Genomic DNA, 18,882 nt, shown 5'->3' on the forward strand with positions numbered 1-18,882 from the left:
TAGGAGACGGAGGGAGGGTACCTTACCGGGCTGTGGAGGTTCTTGATCTGGAGGCCGTAGGCTTCTATCTCCTTCTGGAGGATGTTGTGCTCTGCTATTTGCTTCTCCAGCTCTGGCACAGTGGGGCCATATTGTCCTGCGTTGACTTGCTTCTGCACACAAATGAGCTGTGTGGTGAGCATGTGTTTTTCTCTAGGGGACAGAAAGCACCCTTCCCTAATTTCCTACCGCCAGAGGCTAGTGCAAAAGGTTCCGTTGGGAACTTTCCACTGCACTTTGGTACTGGGAATTGGAAACTGGCCAGTACCCTCACGCCTCCCTTCAAATGGGAAGAGACCATATGGCCAATTTCTAAGCATGTTTGGTTACTTTTATTCATTTCAGCTATTTGTCAAATGCATAGAGGGCAAAGAGCGGATATTCATGCCACATTGCCCAACAATGGGTGGGTCTACACAGCAGTTAAAAACCCACAGCTGGCCTGTGCCAGCTGACTCTGTCTCACGGGGCTTGGGCTAAGGGGCTGTTTAGCTGCAGTGCAGCTGTTCTGGCTCAGGCAGGAGCCTGCGGGGCAGGAGGGTCCCAGAGCTCAGGCTGGAGCCCAAATTAGTCTAAGTTCACTGAAGCGCGGGTGCTACACACACCCAGACGTTGCAATATAGCAAAGGCCACAATATTCATCGAGGGCACCTGCTAGTTATAGAGGCAGCCTGTTCACCCCACAAACAGGATCAGCATGGTAAATCACCAACGAATGCTCAGAACGGAAAAATATCTCCCGTCACATGGGATGTTAGAAAAAACCACTAATACCATTCCACACCCCCGGAGGGAGTCACACTTGACAGCTGTGGCTAATCTGAAGGGAGAGGGCAGTGGTTGGTAGGTGTGTATAGAATCTCAGACATGTTAGCGGCCTTGTTTTGCTTGCTGATATAGGAGGGCTGGCATCGACATTCCCAGAGCATGCGTCTGCCCCAAAAAGCAGCTGGAACTGCTGCTTTTACCTGCTTCTGGTCTAGAATTTTGGCCCAGTCCACCTTGGAACCCCCTTCAGGAACATTCAACTTTTCATAGAGATCTCGGTATTCGGCACATTGGTGTGTCACACGGTCGTGGAGCTGCTTGATGCTGTATGTGAGGGAGGGAGGAACGAGATGCACACCTCATTGCCAATTCTCTGTGGTGACTACAACAGAATGCAGGGCAAAATCCCAGCCCCACGGGACTCAAAGGGAGTTTTGTGGAGCCAGGATTTCACCCAGAGAACCCAGCATGTTCTGCTTTCCCCACTTGACCCACCAGCCACCCTTGTGGTGCGTGGCACATGCCGAGATGCTCTCTGGCTCGGGGGTTTCTCTCCTGAGCTAAGCCCGAGGGGGAGCATGGGAATGGAGCGCAGGCATTGGTGCTTGCACAGAGCTCAGGAGGGGCACTTTTATCCCTCCCGAGAAGGAAAATTAAATCACTCCCAAATGTAAGGAGTACAGAGTATTTTTCCTTTCAGATTTTCATTCTAGAGAGGGGGAGAGTGCGTTAAAAATGATTACTCACGTCAGAGATGGTGCTTCAAGCTATTCTGCTGCTATACTATATAGCTTTAACCCACGGTGCTCTTTTCCAGGGCTCCGCTTTGTGCTGCAGTAGGGAAACCGCCCTCCCACTGGTTGCATTGGGCTTTTTAGGAAGCAGGGTGGCTACGTCTACACTGCACTTTCGTCGGTGTGGACAGCGCTTTGTCAGTGGGAGACGCTCTCTCCCACCGACAAAGCCACTGCCCCTCGTTGGGGGTGGTTTTATTTTGTTGGCAGGAGAGAGCGGCTACACTGCCTACCTTATCACGGCACTGCCGTAGTGGCACAGCTGAAAGATGCTCAGTGTAGACCTACCCTTAGTGCCCAGTGCACTGGTCTGGAACTCAGGAGACCTGGTTTCTATTCCTGGCTCTGCCACTGACTTTTCAGGGTAACCTTTGGCAAGTCACTTTGCTTCCCTGTGCCTCCCCTCTGTACAATGATCCTTTGCAACGTGCTTTGAGATCTATGAATGAACAGTGCTATGAGGTATTAATACTAACACAATAGGATACGCCAGGTGGTGATTTTTCAGCTTTGTAGCTAGTTTGCTACATGTCTGGATATTGGAGGCTCAGAAACGTTCCCTTTTAGATGCTATTTGTTCACATACGCTCACATTTGCACATGCAATTACCGCAGTAGCAGTGCGTGCACATGGCTCGTTTGTGCGCCCACAGGGGGATTCAGATGTCTAAATATCTGTGTCCCTGCACACATAACATAGGTGTGGATATCAGGCTGCACTTTCGGGAATGTGCCCCATGATATTTTATGCTTTGTTCCACCAACATTTAATCAAAAGCTATTGCATTAGAGAGTGGAGAACAACAAGAACCTTCAGGCATGAGACAGCAACAATGCTTACAGCTTATACAAAACTTTCCATGTTCAAAGACCCTTATGAACATTTACTATTCTGTCCTTGCAAAACCCCTCTGAGGGAGGTATTAGTCCCAGTTTATCAATGGGAAAACTGAGGCAGAGAAGGTAAGTGACCAAAGTCACAGAGAGTCACATAAGTTCTTTGGGGCAGGGACCACCTTTTGGATCTGCGTTTGTACAGAGCCTAGCACAGTAGGATCCTGGTCAGTGACTGGAGTTCCCAGGTGCTACTGCAATACCAATAATAAATCTTAATAATTGCCAGAGGTAGGACTTGACCCTGACTGCTTTGCTCAGCTCACTAAGTCACTCAGTCAAGAATACTTCAGACTCCCGTTCATCCCAGCTTTGTGCCCAGCCCAGAAGAGAGCAGCGTGAGACATGCATTCTCCACTCACTCTTTTTCTATTTCGATGGCTTGGGGATGCTTCAGCCTCTTTGCTTTATCCACATCCAGGAAGAGGTCCTTCAGCAGGGTCTCAGCTTCCTTCAGGTTTTTCGCATTCTCCTGCTGGAACTCTAAAGCCTTGTTCTGCTGGTAGTTACTTATATCCTGTCATCCAAAGAGAACAGCCACAAAGCCCCCCACAGGCCAGATCCCAGGATTAGTTTGCAATCGAGAGATCTAGGTCAGAGCATTGATACAGGGTGTGATCTCTCCGAACGCCTGGTTTTCACAGGCTCACCTAGTGAGTCTACCCTACCATCTAGGCCCCTCTTTTATCTGTAAGTGATCCCGGCTCAAAGTTATCCATGAAGGCATTGCCTAGATGCCATGATTGATGCAAGCACCTGCACAACTGTCGTTGGTACTGCATTTCATGGCATCTCGCTGCCTCACTACATGTGGCCAAATGCTGATGTCCTTACTCCCCACCAGCACCTTTGTCTCATGCCTACATTGCCACCCTTCTCTTTGCCCAGCAGTTACCTGCTTGAGCTTGGCCTGTGTTTCCAGAATGTCCTTTTCCACCTGGTCGGCATTCTTCTGCATGCGGGAGACGAGCACGGCCAGCTCATTGGTCGAGGACCTGAAGGGAAGTAGAAACAAGCAAGTAGATAAAAGCAAACCACCCTTGCAGAGGTGGGTCTCACTCACTAGCTGGAGCCCTTCTAAACAGCCGCACGGATGTGGGTTCATCAGGCCCGTTACCATCTGGTTCTCTCAGGCTCCAGGAAACTCAGGTCTACGAGGCAGCAAAGGGGAGTGGTCCATGCAGTCCCAGGTTTAGTTCAACATTGCGCACGAACCGTCTTACTCCATTTTCCGCCTCTGCCGTCTCTTTTGAGTGCTTTTTGCACACAAAGTGCTGCTGGTGTGTTTTACAGCAGCTCTTGGTGTGGTGAGATTCAGTCTTTTGGAGTTGGAGCGTTAACAATGCCATAATATCGTTCTGTTGGGACAAGCAAGGCCCCTGCCATTTCCCTGGATTCTTGCTTGGGCAGTTGCAATCTCCTGCACGTTTCCCATCACCAGCTGTGGTAATGCCACCTTTTGGATCCTTGTGCACCGTTCGCCACTGCATCACTCCAGCTGATGCAACCCAGCTGTTTTCAGTGCAGTTTCACCGGTGTATAGCTGGAGTCATGCAGGAATGAACCCGGTCCCTTGTGTCTGTAGCCAGACCTCCCTGCTGGGCTTCCTTCAGATTGCCGCACACGATAAGCAGATTTCACTGCTCTCTGATTTCCATTTATTACCTTCACGTTCCCTATCCCATTTAATGTGAAAATCCTGGGAATGCACTCAGGCATTGTTGCCCATGCATTATAGAGTGCCCTCACATGGCACTGTGTGGGACCCATCCAGGCAGAGCCGGCTCTGCCGCCCTCAGCAAGCCAATAAATGCCTGTCCCTCCCAGCCCTGCGGTTATCCACAGTTACTGAATATTTTGCTGCTTCTGATCGTTTCTGCCCTAGGTGAACACCTGCTTCACCTCCAGGGTGGAGATGGTGCCACTGACAGGCAGAGAGCTGCACCATGAATACGCAGACACGCACTTACGGAGACATACAAGATTCACCTGTCAGGCATACAAACACAAGCTTTGTTCAGAGACACACATGCATCTGGGTGCACTTATGTCCTAGCTGTACACACACAGGGCCAAAATCAGCAGTGATGTAAACAGTGATGTCAAGTGTATGTCAGCTTCCTGGTCAGAAAACAGGACTCCAGTACCATAACCAGCAGTGATCTTGCACTCGGTGGGTGCTGAAAATGAATGTAACTTTCAGCCTGAAGAAATGGAATGGTTGGTGTAGTTGGAGAGGACTGCACAAGTCAAATTAGGGGGCTGCTTCTTAAGCACTGGGGATGGTGCAATCTGCATAAAGCCTTGTGTAGGGGTGGGGATGGGGAGACACACACAAATGAGTAGCATGGGGGAAGGTCGGCCGTATAGATGTAAGTTACATTTCTTGGCTAGTTACATCTGTTTACTGGCTAACTTACACCAACATGTAATACACCTCACCAATGAATCTGGACCAAGAACGTTCGTGGGAGTTGTACCTGCTTTCACCAGAGCTGCATTCGGCCCAAAGGTGACACGAAAACATAATAGAAACATACAGCCAGCTACCTAGATTCACTCAGACGTGCACCCACGCCAAGACACAGAAACATACATTGCAGCAGTCAGAGATGTGGTTCTGTCTGAGAAGCGCATGCACTAACATGCATTAGACACCTACACACATACAGCGACAGGTACGCACTCACAAAATCAGCCAGAGGCGCACACTCATTCATCTGCTCAGACACGCCCTGAGCCATGTGCCCACTCCGAGATGCCTTTCTAGCTCATGCTCAATTCACACCAGCTTTCTCATTTCTCACTCAATCGGTTTGCTTCACCCTTTCTTTTTATTTCTCAAGAGTGTGGCGTAGTCCACGGTTTTCAGCATCGGCCTGAGAATCAGCAGCTCCTGATTCCCTCAGTGGCTTTGGGCAAGAGTCACAGCACCTCTGTGCCTCAGTTTCCCCTTCTGTAAGAGGGGGGAAATGAGCCTGAGCTGACTTACCGGGGGATTGTGAAGACTAGTGTGTGCAAAGCTTTTGGAAAGCTGTAAAGTGTTGTTCTCCTCTGTGTAGTTCAGCCCCGCTTCCCAGGTGGGAAGTGCACTTTGTCCGCGGATCTCACCCCCATGCGATACACATGTACGCAGAGAACACATGCACAGCATGTCTGTGAAGCGAGACTCGCGGGATAAATTGCAGAACCCTGGGATAAATTGTGGAAGCTGCAGCCGTGGGCCTGTCCCGTGCACCTGGCTAGAAAGTAGGGGCTGAGGGGGACTTTAAAGGAGCAACCAGCCAGGAGCCTGTCCCTGTTTCCTGCTTAGTCAGTGCATGTACCAGGCTGTTTTTTTCATTTTTCAGTCCATTACACAAGATCCTCACTCTTCACTGACACCCCTGGCAGCTCCCCTTCTCTGGAATGAGGAGGAGCTCTGAGAGCAAACACTTGAGCACCACCCAGGATTCCTGCCCTGGCTCTCTGCTCAGGGAGGGGACCATGACTCACTGCCTTGCTGCATGTCGAGACAGAGCAGTGAGTGAATTGTTCCGAATTCCGCTTTTGCATTTCTGAGCCAGCTGGTATGGGCAAGGGAAAGTCACCCCTGTCCTTCTGAATAACAGCCCTCGAGATGGGCCTGGGCTAAGCTCCCACAGCTGAACAGCCTTGAGCTTTGGGAGAGTCTGGATTTGGAGCCAGAATTTGCACTGACCCGTCTCGATACAATGGGCCAAACCAACACCATGTACCTGAATGCCACCCCCTACCCAAACTAGGGAGAGTTCCCATCCAGATCTAAAGTTTATCGCTTCTAATGAAAGGTAATTTGCCCATGGACTGTGAGGACTGCATTCCCTTCCAAACTGGCTTCAGAGCTGGCCGAATCACTTTATTCTCAGGCTTCATGGAGTATTATCTCCTTGTGTGCATTCAGGAAAACAGGAGAGGAGAAATCCAAAAGCCATCCTTCCTTGGGCCAGGGGACCACCAAGCCAAAATAATGGAAATTAGAGACCCAGCCATTCATCTAGTCCAACTACCCCCCACCCCCATATAGCATAACTGTTCCCTACAGTGTATGTGAGAGGGCTTTGTACAATCTTCAGTTTAATGTTCCAAAGCCAAGGGGTTTGGGGCTCAGCCTTGCCTGTGCCAGGTCTAGACTGCTTCTGCAGTTGATGGCATTTGAGGCCTGGACTCAGGTGGTAGATGGGAGGTCACCTGATCCTCAGAGAAGAGGTGCTGTGTCTCATGAGAGAGACCTCCTGCTCAACCAGAGGAACACAGACTTGCAGGGAATAGGAAGGCTACAGCAGGAGATCTGGGATGAGAGAGGACCTGGGAAGGGGCTCTCCACCCCAGCCAGAGAGAAAGGGGCCACCTGCCATGAGGAACAGGGGCAGACAGACACCTTACGGGGAAGAGGTGTTAGGCAACACCAGGCAGAAGGACTTGGCTTTTGGAAAGGAACTATTGAGCCCAACAAGGGGCTGTATGAACTATAGAGTCTGGGTTGACACTGACCTGTTATTTTAACAGCACAGAACCCCGAGGAAGGGATGTACTTGTAGAATATGGACCGTGATCGGGGACCCCAGGAAAGGGACACTGAAGCAGCGGATAGGCCTGACATCAGGGCGGATTGCAGCCTTCCCTTGAGAGACTGTTCTATTAACTGTTACATCTTACAGAAAGGCAATGCCAATTCCGCTCCGTCTGTGGTGATTACCCCTTTCAGATCTCCGGGCATTATGCTGCTATCCACTCCTGGCTGACTGATTAGCTGCATAACTCAGCCTTTCCCCAGAAGTCACTCTCTCCAGCCCCGCTGACAGTTCCGGTTGCTCTCTTCTCCCCTGCTTCCATTTTGTCAATATCTTCTGACTACAGATGAAGCCTGGAGGATCAAATATCCTGGGGGCAGTCTTGCCACCCCCATATAGAGCCTAGCATTTATGATCCAGGTGGCGGGAAGCCTGGAAGCGAGGGTCCTCATGTTGAAAAGCTAAAGCATGGACTATTTGAGCCTGGAAAGAGACAAGTTGAACTAACGAATGGGGCAGGATATTCAGAGCCAGGAACCTAAGAGTGTAGTCCTGGACAAGTCATTTAATCTCATGTGGTTGTATTCTAACCTAATTTACTCAGGTGCAACTATGTTGACTGCAATAGGGATGCACCAGTGTTCCTGTTGGCAGAGGTTTATTTCCTCATCAGTGAGGGGGGACACTAATCTTCACCCCTCACATGGGATGGTAAGGACTAATGCTTTGAAGGGATCAAGCACTATTCTAATTATTCTTTGGTTTACTCCCTAGGACACATCCCTTCTGTGAAGGAGGCCAGTTGTCCTGATGGGATAGTGTCTTTTTCTTTTTAGCACAAACATGATAATTTCCCGGCTCTTACTTTAATCTGTCCTGCTGCACTTCAATAGGGCTACAAGCATCATTCCTATTCCCCTCCCCCAAATTCCCCTAGTAATTCCCCTAACAATGGGCCATTTTCCTTGTAGTCCCAAGTGAAAGCTGCTGCTAATCTGTTTCATTCTGCATCAGATCAAAGGAATGGATGGACACTGGAGAGCTCCCAAGCCTGCTTAGTATCTTGGTATGAATAGGAGCCTCTCCTGTACACTGCATAGGCCTCTGCCTGCTGCATCCTGCTACAATTGATAGCCCAATCCTGCAAACCCTCCATAGGTCCTGCCTTGGTACCATACCGTTCTTCTTGTTCAAATGTGGCTACTCCAGAGAGGTGGTAGGAACAGGATACCCAGGAAATCAGAGTCTGTTAACACCCAGGCTCACCCGGCCACTCCAGGACTCATTGGTAGACACCTGAAAAACCTACCAATTCCCCGCACCCATGGCAGCAAGCTCTGCCAGACCAGATTCAATTCTCCCTCCTCCTGTGTTTGATCGTATATACAGCACCAGGCCTCCCTTGGGTGCTCTGAGCACAGGGTTGGGAGCCAGGAGACACTTAACTCTCACCAGGACGTAGGACAAGCCATTTGACCTCTCTTCCTTAGTTTCTTCATCTCAGACCAACCCCACAGGCCGAGGCTGGATTAGTTAACGTTTGTAAAACACTTTGGAGGTGCTAGGCATTATCATTTATCAATAGGCTGGTGCCCTTAAATAAACCCGAGCAGCCTGGCTTGATCTTCTGAGCAGGAGGTAGACTGTCCTGAGAACGGCTGCATGCCCTGTCACTCCACCCAGCACAGGAGGCAGGGCAGAGTCCCTGGGGTGACTCCTTACCTCAGCAGAGTTGCAGCTGGGCAGTTTGGCCCAGAGTTTCTTACCCGGGAATATAGGGGCAATCTCAGACTGAGACAGTAAACTAGGTCTGGAAAAGCTTTAACAGCAGAAGTGCCCAGCTGACAGGTATTTGGATGGTTTAAATCAAATTTCAGAGGTTTCAATACAGCCTGGTCTGGCTGACATGGACAAGGCCAAATTGCTTCACAAACAGGTTGGAACAAAGAAGATTGTAGAAATTTAGGCTAAAATACTCAAGCTGGGGGCCTCTGGGTAGGGATCTTATTGCAGAGCTAGGTCTCCAAGGGAGAGAGCCTGCAACCTTCCTTGTCTTCACTGTTAGCCGTGGGCACTTGGCCCCTCAGAGACTCAGGGCTAGGCCACACTGGGCAGTGCTTTAACCTGGCTTGTGTGGTCACGGCAGAGCGCTGGGAGAGAGCTCGCCCAGCGCTCTAAAAAACCCACCTCCACGAGGGGCGCGGCTCCCGGCACGGTCTACACTGGCACGCTACTGCGCTGAACCTTGCTGTGCTGAGGGGGATGTTTTTTCACACCCCTGTAAAGTGCCCGGGTAGACAAGCCCTTAGGCTGTTGCGCTAGGTGCCGAGCGTTGGAGCCGGGGGCTAACGTGAGACAGCACATTGGCAAATGTAGGATTTAGTTAAGTGCCTGTTTCTTTAACCTGGTTATAGGAGATCTGGGGCCCATACACACTGGCCCGCTTAATCAGGGTACAACCAAATTGAATAGCTGCTTTTAAACACTGTAGTTATAGACATGTAGATGGGACAACCTGCTGGCCCTGGCTCTCAGAGCCCCCACTCTGCAGATCAGCTTTTCTGTTCAGGCCCCTTCTCGGGCAAACAGTGGCTGAGCTAACATGTGCAGCCCTGTACGATTTATGCTTCTGTAGAGCTACAAATGGCCTTGCTTTGTCCTTCCTCCCCTGTGGCCAGGCAGGGAGCAGCGTTTAAAACGAATCCCAGCAGCTGGAATATGATTCTGAGAAAACATGGCAGAGAGGGAGGAGGGTGGCAAACAGGCCTGAGCTGGGGTCTGCCATATGAATAAGGAAAAGGGCTCTTTTTACAAGGCCTCCCTCTCAAAGATGCCCAGGGAAGCCTGTACCTATCAGGAGCCCTCTGGCTTCCAGCTTAAAGACCCCCAAAAGAAGCAACCTCTGCCACCCTATTACATGCCTGTAGCCAGAATGAATTATACCCACAATTTACAGCCCAGTCCATCCACCTCCTGTTTCATTCAGCCAAGAGCAGGGGAACTCTGAGCTGAGGGCCAGCTGGACCCTTTGGTTTGGGTTCCTTTCCTGAAGGTTTTAACGTTCTCTTATGTCCATCTCAGCTTGTAAGGCAGCATCACCCCAGCGTCTGCCACCTACCGCTGGGGCTGTACAGGCTGGAGACACTGAAAATGGTACACTGAGCTATTAACAGTCTAGCTACACCTTGATAAGCTGAAGTTCGTCTGCCTGAGAACCTCGCTTGGAAACAGGCAACAGCCATGTCCAGAGGCTGCCTCTTGCACTACAGCCTTCCATCCGCTTACCTGAATTAAGGTCATGCCTCCCCCTTCCAGGTGGCTAATCACTGCAATCTCTCGCATGCACCTAGAGCGTTAAAAAAGCTTATGCTCTAATAAATTTGTTAGTCTCTAAGGTGCCACAAGTCCTCCTGTTCTTTTTGTGGATACAGACTAACACGGCTGCTACTCTGACACCTGTCACAAACTAGATGGTGTTCAGACAGGAACTGTGCAGCTACCTCTGGGGTGGAGTGCCAGGGAGACAATCAGTGCACAGCCGATAGAGGGAGGGGAGATTTTGGCTAAGTTTCCGGGCAATTCCCAAAGAGAACCTTGTTTGTTCAGGTCTCAGTAGGAAGATCTTCCCTCTGTGCTATTCTGTACATCCTTGTTTATTTGAAAGACCACCTCTTCCCTGGATACCTTTTCTCCCATCCGTGCTCTAACCCCATCAGAGCTCGGAGAGGAGCCAGGAGTCACACTTACTTGGTTTGCTTGATTGGAGGTGCTTTGCTTGGGGAGCCCTTGCCCACTCCCTTGAACATCTTGGCAGGAATTTAGTTCCCTTCCTGGCGTCCACAGAGCTTTTCAGGGCACAACCTCTCTGCTCTAGTCTGCCGAGATGGAATGACAGGCTCCAGCTGGGAAGGTCTGATGGGGGTTAAAAGAGCAGTTTCTGGGTGGCTCCTCCCCAAGCAACCGGTGATCCAGAAGCAGGGATAGAGCCTGGTTTTAAAAATGACTAGCAAAACCAGTTTGTGGTAGAAAGTGCAGAGCCCCGGAGGGAGAGCTTGCAACCCCGCCCTGCTTTTCAGAGGAATGTTTCTCTGCACACTCTGTCTGGCACAGTCAGACACAGGTTTCTCTCAGGTAGGGGGGAAGAATCCTGCCTCATCATCAGCTTAAAAGAGGATGAGTCCAGCAACTCCACTGCAGTTGATTAAATGTCAGTTCTAAGCTCTTCCCTACCGATTAGGAACATCATTTGTTGAAAGGAGGAAAGGGAAAGCAGCTTCCCAGTTAGGCAGCAATACTGGTGCCTTTGGACCTTTCGATCAAGTCGTTCAATTGGTTCTGAGTTCTGTTCCCAGCTCCGCTGCAGACTCACTAGGTGAACTTGGACGAGCAATCCAGCCTCTCAAAACAGGGGCTAATGCTGCTGCTTTCTCTCACAGGTACGGCAGCCATCCTACTTACCAAGAAAGGCCCGAGGGGAATATATAGACCAAGCCTCCCTTTTAAAGGGCTGTCACCCACAATGTGTTATGTACACTATAAAATCATACGTTTCTATTACAGCATCTGATCCTTTATTTCATTGTGGAAAACACTCTCCTCTGGTCAGCGGCTTCTTAATAAGGATCATGGGGCATAAGGCACCAGCTAAATAGCACCCCTTAAAACCAGAACGGGTGGCAACCCCAACTCCGAGGAGTGTTGAGAAGCTGGAGGCAGTGTTTCTGAAGCACCATACGTAAAACCGAAGGGCATGGTATTATTCTAGCGCAGGGCTCACAGTCACATTGGAAGGCCACGTGTAATACAATTTAAAACATGGCTCCTGCTAAGTCAGCTAATAAAAATGGATGGGGTGGTGGGTGTGGATGTGGGATTAAAATGGTTCAAAAAGGTTTTTTTTTTTTTAAATGATGTTCACCACTAGGTCAAAGAAGATTATAGATTGGTTTAGTAGGAGCCATAGGATGCAATCCTGGCCTCACTGAAGTCAATGAGAGTTTTGACATTGATTTCAATAGGGCCAGGATTTCTCCCCCGGTTCTTAGACAGAGCTGGAAGGCCAGTGTAAATTGGCCTTGGTAGCATAATCCTTCCTTGAGCAACAGAGTGTACTGTGGAGACTCTGTACTCCCCAGAAGACTCTGCACAGTGGTACAGAAGCCCTCGCTTTTTATAACTTGTATTACAATAGCATCTAGGGGTCCCCATTCAGATAAAAGTCCCATTTAGAGGGAGTGATGCCTAATGGATAGAGCCCTGGACTGGGACTTGGGAGAGCTGTGTTCTATTCCCATTTCTGCCACTTGCCTGTGGGTGACCTCGGACAAGCCACGGCTTCTCTCTGTACCTCAGTTTCCCCATCTGACCTCCTTTGTAAAGTGCTTTGAGACCTCTGGATGATAAGATATTATTACTGGGCCAGTTACTGCACAAACACCTAGTAAGAGCCAATCCCCAGTCTGAGACGCTTATAGTCTAAATCATGTGTCTTAAAAATGGAAGGAAATCTGAAAATCCACCAAAAGGGGAGATTTTTTAAGGCATTTAGGGTCTGATTCTCCCATCTTGGCCCTTGTGCTGTCAATTGCACTTGCACAATGAGGGTGTAAAACATGCTCAGTCCCATGTGATTGCATTTTGCACCCACTTTCCACAGGTATCTTGGGTTAAAATTTATACAAGTCAGTGGAGACTCAGGCCCCTTGCTATTCAAGGGGTAAAGCTAGGGCAAATATGTACTACCAGAAATACTTTTTGAACGTTGTACAGGCACAGAGGGGATGGGGGCAGAGGCAGAAATACAAAAAAAATAGTCAGATAGCTGGACATGCTTTCCAGGGCTGCTCCCCTCCCAGAATATTTTCACCTCTAATCAATCAGTCACTTGTCAGGTGGGAGTGCAGAGGCAGAAATTCCTGATCTGCTGGGCTTTAAGTTACTAAAATGTTTCTCTGTCTCTCCACAACACACTCAACAAAACGCCCCTGCACTTTTCTCCCCAGCTGGATCCAATCTTGGATTGAGCCCTCTTTTAAAGAAAGCCTCTTGACAAAAGAATGGCCCTATAAATACCTTTCCGCTCCAGCAGCAGGACGCACCTGTCCCACACACAGCAGGCATGCAGGGAGAAAGAGAAACACAGCGCTAATCTCAGAATCAGTGCAAAGAATTACAAGCATCTCAGCTGAGCGCTCTTTGCCAGCTAGGTTAGGGCGTGGCACTGATTGGAGAGAAAAGCAAACCATGCTCCACTATGCAGTTACTGGAGTCATTTTCAGTGGCAAGAATGGGGACCTGGCCATGTGCTGAATGGTTAGCCAGAGAGTAGTGCTGCCTTTGAGCCAGGTGGCAACTGGTAAAGATATCGATGTAACGTGTTGATTAACAAACAAGACTTTGGCTTGTACTGCTTGAAAGAGGAAGCCCTTCTCTTTGGAAGCCCCAGTGAATGCTGAGTATTAATACAGCAGGTTTAAGACAAACAAGACATGCCCCCTCTTCCTCACTCCCTGTGGGTGAGTCACACCACTGGGAGCACATGGAAGGACGGGCCTGAAACTGTTCCTGGGCCTTGAGTGGAGCATACCTGAGAAGAGGAAGGTTCCTGCTTTGCCCTCTGCCCACCTCTGGCGTGGGTCAGTCTGTCTCTTGAGGCCTGATTCTACCACCATTGCTCATGCTGAATTTCCATTGAACCCAATAGGGACTCTGACTACTTGCAAAGAACTGTATGGCTCAGTCAGAACAAAGGTTGGTAGAACCAGGCCGTTAGGCCCAGCTCCTCAAAGGTATTTAGGGCCCTAACTCCCATTTATTTCCATGGGAGATATAGATATATTTTTGAGGACCTTGCTGAGTTCCCCACAGTGAATCAGTGAAGGAACCAGGGATAAAGCAAGATCTCCCATTTTCTTATCTCCCATTTTCAGTTTTATCTACCCACCACTATTTCCCCCTTAATTACTCCCCCTTCGGCTGTTCTTACCCTCCTCCTCGGGCCCAGATAAATATTTCTTTCCTTTGGCTAGTATCCCTCATCTGCTGCAGGGAGTGTTAGGAGACCTGGAGGAGAAAGGTGGCAGCAGTTCTTTTCATGAGATATCTTTAGTCTTTGGACTTCTCACCTGTGGCTGGTGCAGCAGTTTTTCTATTCTGTGAAATCTAGTTTTGACTTTGGTAAAGTTGCGGGTATATTTAGTGCTCATGGAAGCAAAGGGCTGAGAGCACGGGGAAGATCCAGGTCTGCTGGGGACAGATGCTAGATGTGGTATTGGAAACGGTCCTTTCAATTGGTTTAGCTTCCTCCACAGGAGGTCTGGGGGAGGGAGGCTGCAGCAGCCCCTGTGCTAGTAGGTAGAGGCAGTTCGAACCTCCTCACAGAAGACAGAGGATCTCATTCAAGCACCTAGGGTGCAGTGTGATTACTGAACAGCACCTTGGGCTTACACCTTACAACAGCACCTTATATCACTGTGCCAAAGCACCTCAGGTCCTGACCTGTATCAACCAGTGCTGATGAAGTTGTAGGCCTTTCTGGGCAGCCGCGGTGGTTTTGTAATACAGCCATAGACCAGAGAGGAATGGTTAATGCACATTTTCACGCTCTCGTAATGCCTAGAGGCTGAGTCGACATTGGAATCTTATTCTGGTAGACGCTGTGCAAACATAAGGTGGCATGATCTTTATTTAAGAAGGAAACACAAGCTTGTTTGTTGGCTTCCCCAGGTGAATTACCACTGAAGTGCAGAGGGGGTGTCTAAAATCAAGCCAGGGAAGCTGCTGTCCATAATGGCTGAGGGCCTTGGTTCTCCTGGCACTGTTTTTATGGTTACACTTCCACCCTCGCAGAGCCACATGCCCAGGATGCCTTACAGCTGGAGGTGTACCAGTGCATTCCGGAAGGGACAGTGCCCAGGGAGGAGGAGGAGATCATTTCCAAGGCAAAGTACTGAGGGGGGTGGGGTTAGGACAACTGGCTGAACTGGTGCAGCTGTAACTCCCTGTGCAATGGGCAGAAACCGTTGTAGGCTGCACCGGTTCAACAGGCCCTGACCTACCGTAACTCAGCACAAGTGTTACAAACAGGCCTTGTAAACCCCCCGGCGCCACTGCTGGGTGTGGGCACAAGGCAGCAGGCAGACACTCTGAGCTCGTGCTTTCCAGCCAACGCTTTCCTGCAGCATCTTTTCCCCTCCTACAGACAGTATGATAGCACTGGAGGGGATGTTTGACATCAGGGAGCAGAATCGGTTCAGGCACAGGGAGCCCAGGGCCAAACACTGCAAGGAGGTTTGGCATCAGAAAATGGCAATCAACTGGGAATCGGGTGAACCTTTAATAAGTATGGCAGGGAGCGTATCCTTCCCAAACATGGCAAAGTCCTGCCATCTCTTGGTGGCAGAGCGTGATGGGGCGCCTGCCCCACACTGGGCTCTAAGGGGTTAAGAGAGCCCCTGGGGAGGCTGCACAGGAGGCAGCCAATCAGAGAGGGGTTGTACAGACCCATATCAGAAGGGCTGCAGAACAGAGCAGCAGTCCCTGGAGCTCGAGGAGGGAGATGGACAGGCTGCCTGGCAGGCTGAAGACAGCAAACACCCTGGACAGAGCAGTGCTGCTGGCAGAGACCCAGGGAGCTAAAGGCTGCTCCTGGTGGGCTGCAGAGATCTGCAGGCTGTGGTCCTGATGCAAGGGCAAAGAGGGTGCTGGGGCCATGGGGAAGTGGCCCAGAGAAATCTACTGAGTCAGAGGGGGTGCCACAAGCAGCGGCCATGTACAGGGTCCCTGGGAGGGGACCCAGAGTAGTGGGCGGGCCTGGGTTCCCTCCCCCTCCCCCACTCATCACTGAGGAAGTAGGTGGACTAAGGAACTGTGACGCTCCCTGGAATCAGGGGGAGCACAGAGTACGGCATAGGGGTTGTGTCACGAAGAGGACGCTGAGGTCCTGGGAATGACGTGGGTCCCTGGAGCAGAAGTTACGGTGGCAAGATGCCACCAGAAGAGAGCACACTGGCTAGCAGAGCTGATCCCCGGGACATCCAGCAGGGGGTGCTGCAGTGGTGAGTCCCAGACCATATCAGAGACACAAAACCAACCCTGGACTGGAGCTGGGAACAGCCCATTTCTGTGGAGGGTTAGTCTGCTGGTTATATTACAAGTTGCTTGGTATTCAGATATGCTGAAACATTCCTAAAATAAGCACTACACCGGCTCTTCCAGACCGAGTTGATACCTCAGAGGTATCAGGGAGCCTATGGGCTCTCTGAATTTGCGGGGCTTGGTACTACTGCCCTCAACCAGGAAGTACCTGCAGAGGTTTTCTTAATGATGGAGCTACACTACTTGCATTTTTATTGGGCCTTCAAGGGTAATGAATCTCCAATTGCTTTATCCAGTTAGTGATATAAGGTACACCCAACAATCTCCATTAGAACATAAGAACGGCCATACTGAGTCAGACCAAAGGTCCATCCATCTAGCCCAGTATCTTGTCTTCAGACAGTGGCCAATGCCAGGGAATAGCAATAGTTAATACATCTAGTGATCTGGGTACAGACAGCAGAGCTAGCCAGGAAATCTTATTCCTCTCTCCATGAGAGTTCAAGACGGACTTTCTTCCCCATCCCAGATTTTAAACCAAAAGTTGAAATCTCAGACATTTTGGTGACCGGATAATTGGACTCGCAGTGAGTAGCGACTTCCTCCATGAGCAGTCTCAGTGACTTCAGTAAGACTCTTCACAGAATTAAGGGCTACTCAGCAGGAGTAAGGTAACCGCTTCTAGTCCTTTGACCCCAAAGAGGCAGGGGGTGGTTCAGGAGTTCATCCCAGGGACAACCGCACAGTATGGTACCCAGGTGATCTGCTGGGAAAAGAGCTGACAAAGCTGAACTGGCCAAGGGCTGTTGTGGGAAAAGGAGGTGCTTGGAGTAGTGAGTCTGACCAGCCACTATAGCACCAGGGCACGGTCTTCCTCCCCGCATTGCATGTCAGAAGCGACTCCAGCAAGAGTAATGGAGTTACCCCAGCGGAGGCTGACACAATCAGGCCCCTTGTCTAATTTAGAGGACACCTGTTTACACCGGGGACACTTTTCAAAAGCACTGGAGTGACTGAGGAGCTAGAATCCTATTGAATTTCTATGGCACTTGGGCTAAAACTCTCAAAAGCTCCCAAATCACCCAGGCGCTGGTGTCCCTATTTCTGCCAGCTTTGTAAAGTTAAACAGATGCCAGCCCTGGAGCATAGCATCTGCCTGCAGTGCCTGTCATTTCTCCTCCCTTTTTGTCCCCACAGTGCTGTTTTCATTCAAGCCAACAGGAACCCTTACAAATTGCTGCACCAGTAAGAAAACAGGACACCTATTCTTTCTCTATCTTGCCATCATTATGCAATTTAAAGTCTCCAACTGTTCAAGTCATTTCTTTCCCCCCTTTAACGATTGGAAAGTCCAGAAGCAGCAGCCCTACGGGAGATAAAGACTAGGAGATTGCAGGATTGATTTATTCAGTGCTCAGAGCAGCATGAAAGTGATTGAGTGCAGTGCTTTGATTTCTCTCAAGCTAATCAAATGCTGGATTAAGGAGGACACAGCAGAGTTTTACATGGGACCCCAGGGATGCATTCAGCCTGGAAATTGAACTAGCCTTCTTCAAAGACAATAGTTCCTCTGGTGAAGTTCAATGTCTCAGTACAATGAAGTGGAGAGAAAGGCAGACTTAGAAGACAATTTCCCGCCACCTCTAGCTGCACTTCGCAGGCCTAATCTAACCCCCATGAAGGGCTTCTATTGACTTCAATGGAGCTTGACCCTACACAGCAACGAAGTCAAGCTTTATTGCAAGCTGGATCAAACTCTTGGGCCCTGAAGAGTCTTTTCCAGACTCCAAAAGGAGCAGAATCCATTCAAGTGGTGTTCTTTTAAGGCCCTGTGGCTCATCCACCACATAACGGGCGCTTTACTTGCCAGTATTGGCTGCAGATGGGTCTTCCATTGGGAGTGCCCTTGCATCCCTCCCCCTTTCCAAAAATGGTCAGAGTCTGACAGACTGGCTAGCGCTGCTGGTTATGACAAGAGAACGGTTTAATGCTTCGCACAGGATTGAGCCTGCCTCAGATCCTCGCTTTCTCAACTTGCACTTGAAAAGACAAGGTATAAAAACAAAACCAACAAAGCAGTCTGTGGATGCAGAGCGTGTGACACTGGATGCAGATCGGCTATTGCTCTTCCACTCCAAAACCTGTTCAGTGGAACAACCAAATCCTGCTCCCTCTTGCTTCTTCACGCAACAAAATTATTTCCAACACCCCATCTATCAGTGGCAATCCAGCCTTTTAGGCAGCCTACCTCTAATGCCGATAGGCATCAGAGCACCTTCCACATTTTTGCCCAGCATCTCTCATGCACCCCCTGCCCTTTGCTCATTTCGCCTTCCCTCACTCTCCTCCCATCCTAAGCCTTTGAGCTTGCGGCCAGGACATCCGCCTGAATTCTCCATAGCTCCTTGTGCCATAGCTTGATGATTGTTCGCCATCAGATTGCAAGAAGCCACACTCTTTGCCCTCATTTAGGAGGCTGCAATAGTGCTGAATGAATCCAGTAATATGTTGCACATCTACCGCAGCTTCCAGCAAAGGATCTCAAAACACTTTGGAAAACTTGCCTCTGTTTAAATAGCGTTAGATGGTGCCTGCCTGTATCACATGGGTTGGCATTCATTGACCAGCTTGCTTATTTATGTGAACTGTCCCATGAACTTGGTAAAGAGATCTGCTCCAATCAAGGTGTGACCTAAGCCAATTAACCATACAATGGGAGAGAGAATTAAACCTTTAGGCCGGATGTCCATGCATGCCTC

The 18,882-nt window shown here is 49.8% G+C and overlaps 1 protein-coding gene across 1 annotated transcript in view; it reads right to left on the reverse strand.

The window, feature by feature from the left end:
- The window catches only part of EVPL (envoplakin), a 36,299-nt gene extending 25,097 nt beyond the window's left edge, over window positions 1–11,202 (reverse strand). The window contains exons 1-5 of the mRNA XM_037913260.2: window positions 10,775–11,202; window positions 3,391–3,490; window positions 2,858–3,012; window positions 1,008–1,131; window positions 27–152 (exon numbers count right to left, since the gene is read on the reverse strand). Coding sequence (XP_037769188.1) covers window positions 27–152; window positions 1,008–1,131; window positions 2,858–3,012; window positions 3,391–3,490; window positions 10,775–10,833 — 564 coding nt within the window. The 5' untranslated portion in view covers window positions 10,834–11,202. The remainder of the gene's footprint in view (window positions 1–26; window positions 153–1,007; window positions 1,132–2,857; window positions 3,013–3,390; window positions 3,491–10,774) is intronic.
- Window positions 11,203–18,882: the final 7,680 nt, after the last annotated feature.

This window comes from Chelonia mydas, chromosome 14 (assembly GCF_015237465.2).
Source record: "Chelonia mydas isolate rCheMyd1 chromosome 14, rCheMyd1.pri.v2, whole genome shotgun sequence".
Classification (NCBI taxonomy): domain Eukaryota; kingdom Metazoa; phylum Chordata; order Testudines; family Cheloniidae; genus Chelonia; species Chelonia mydas.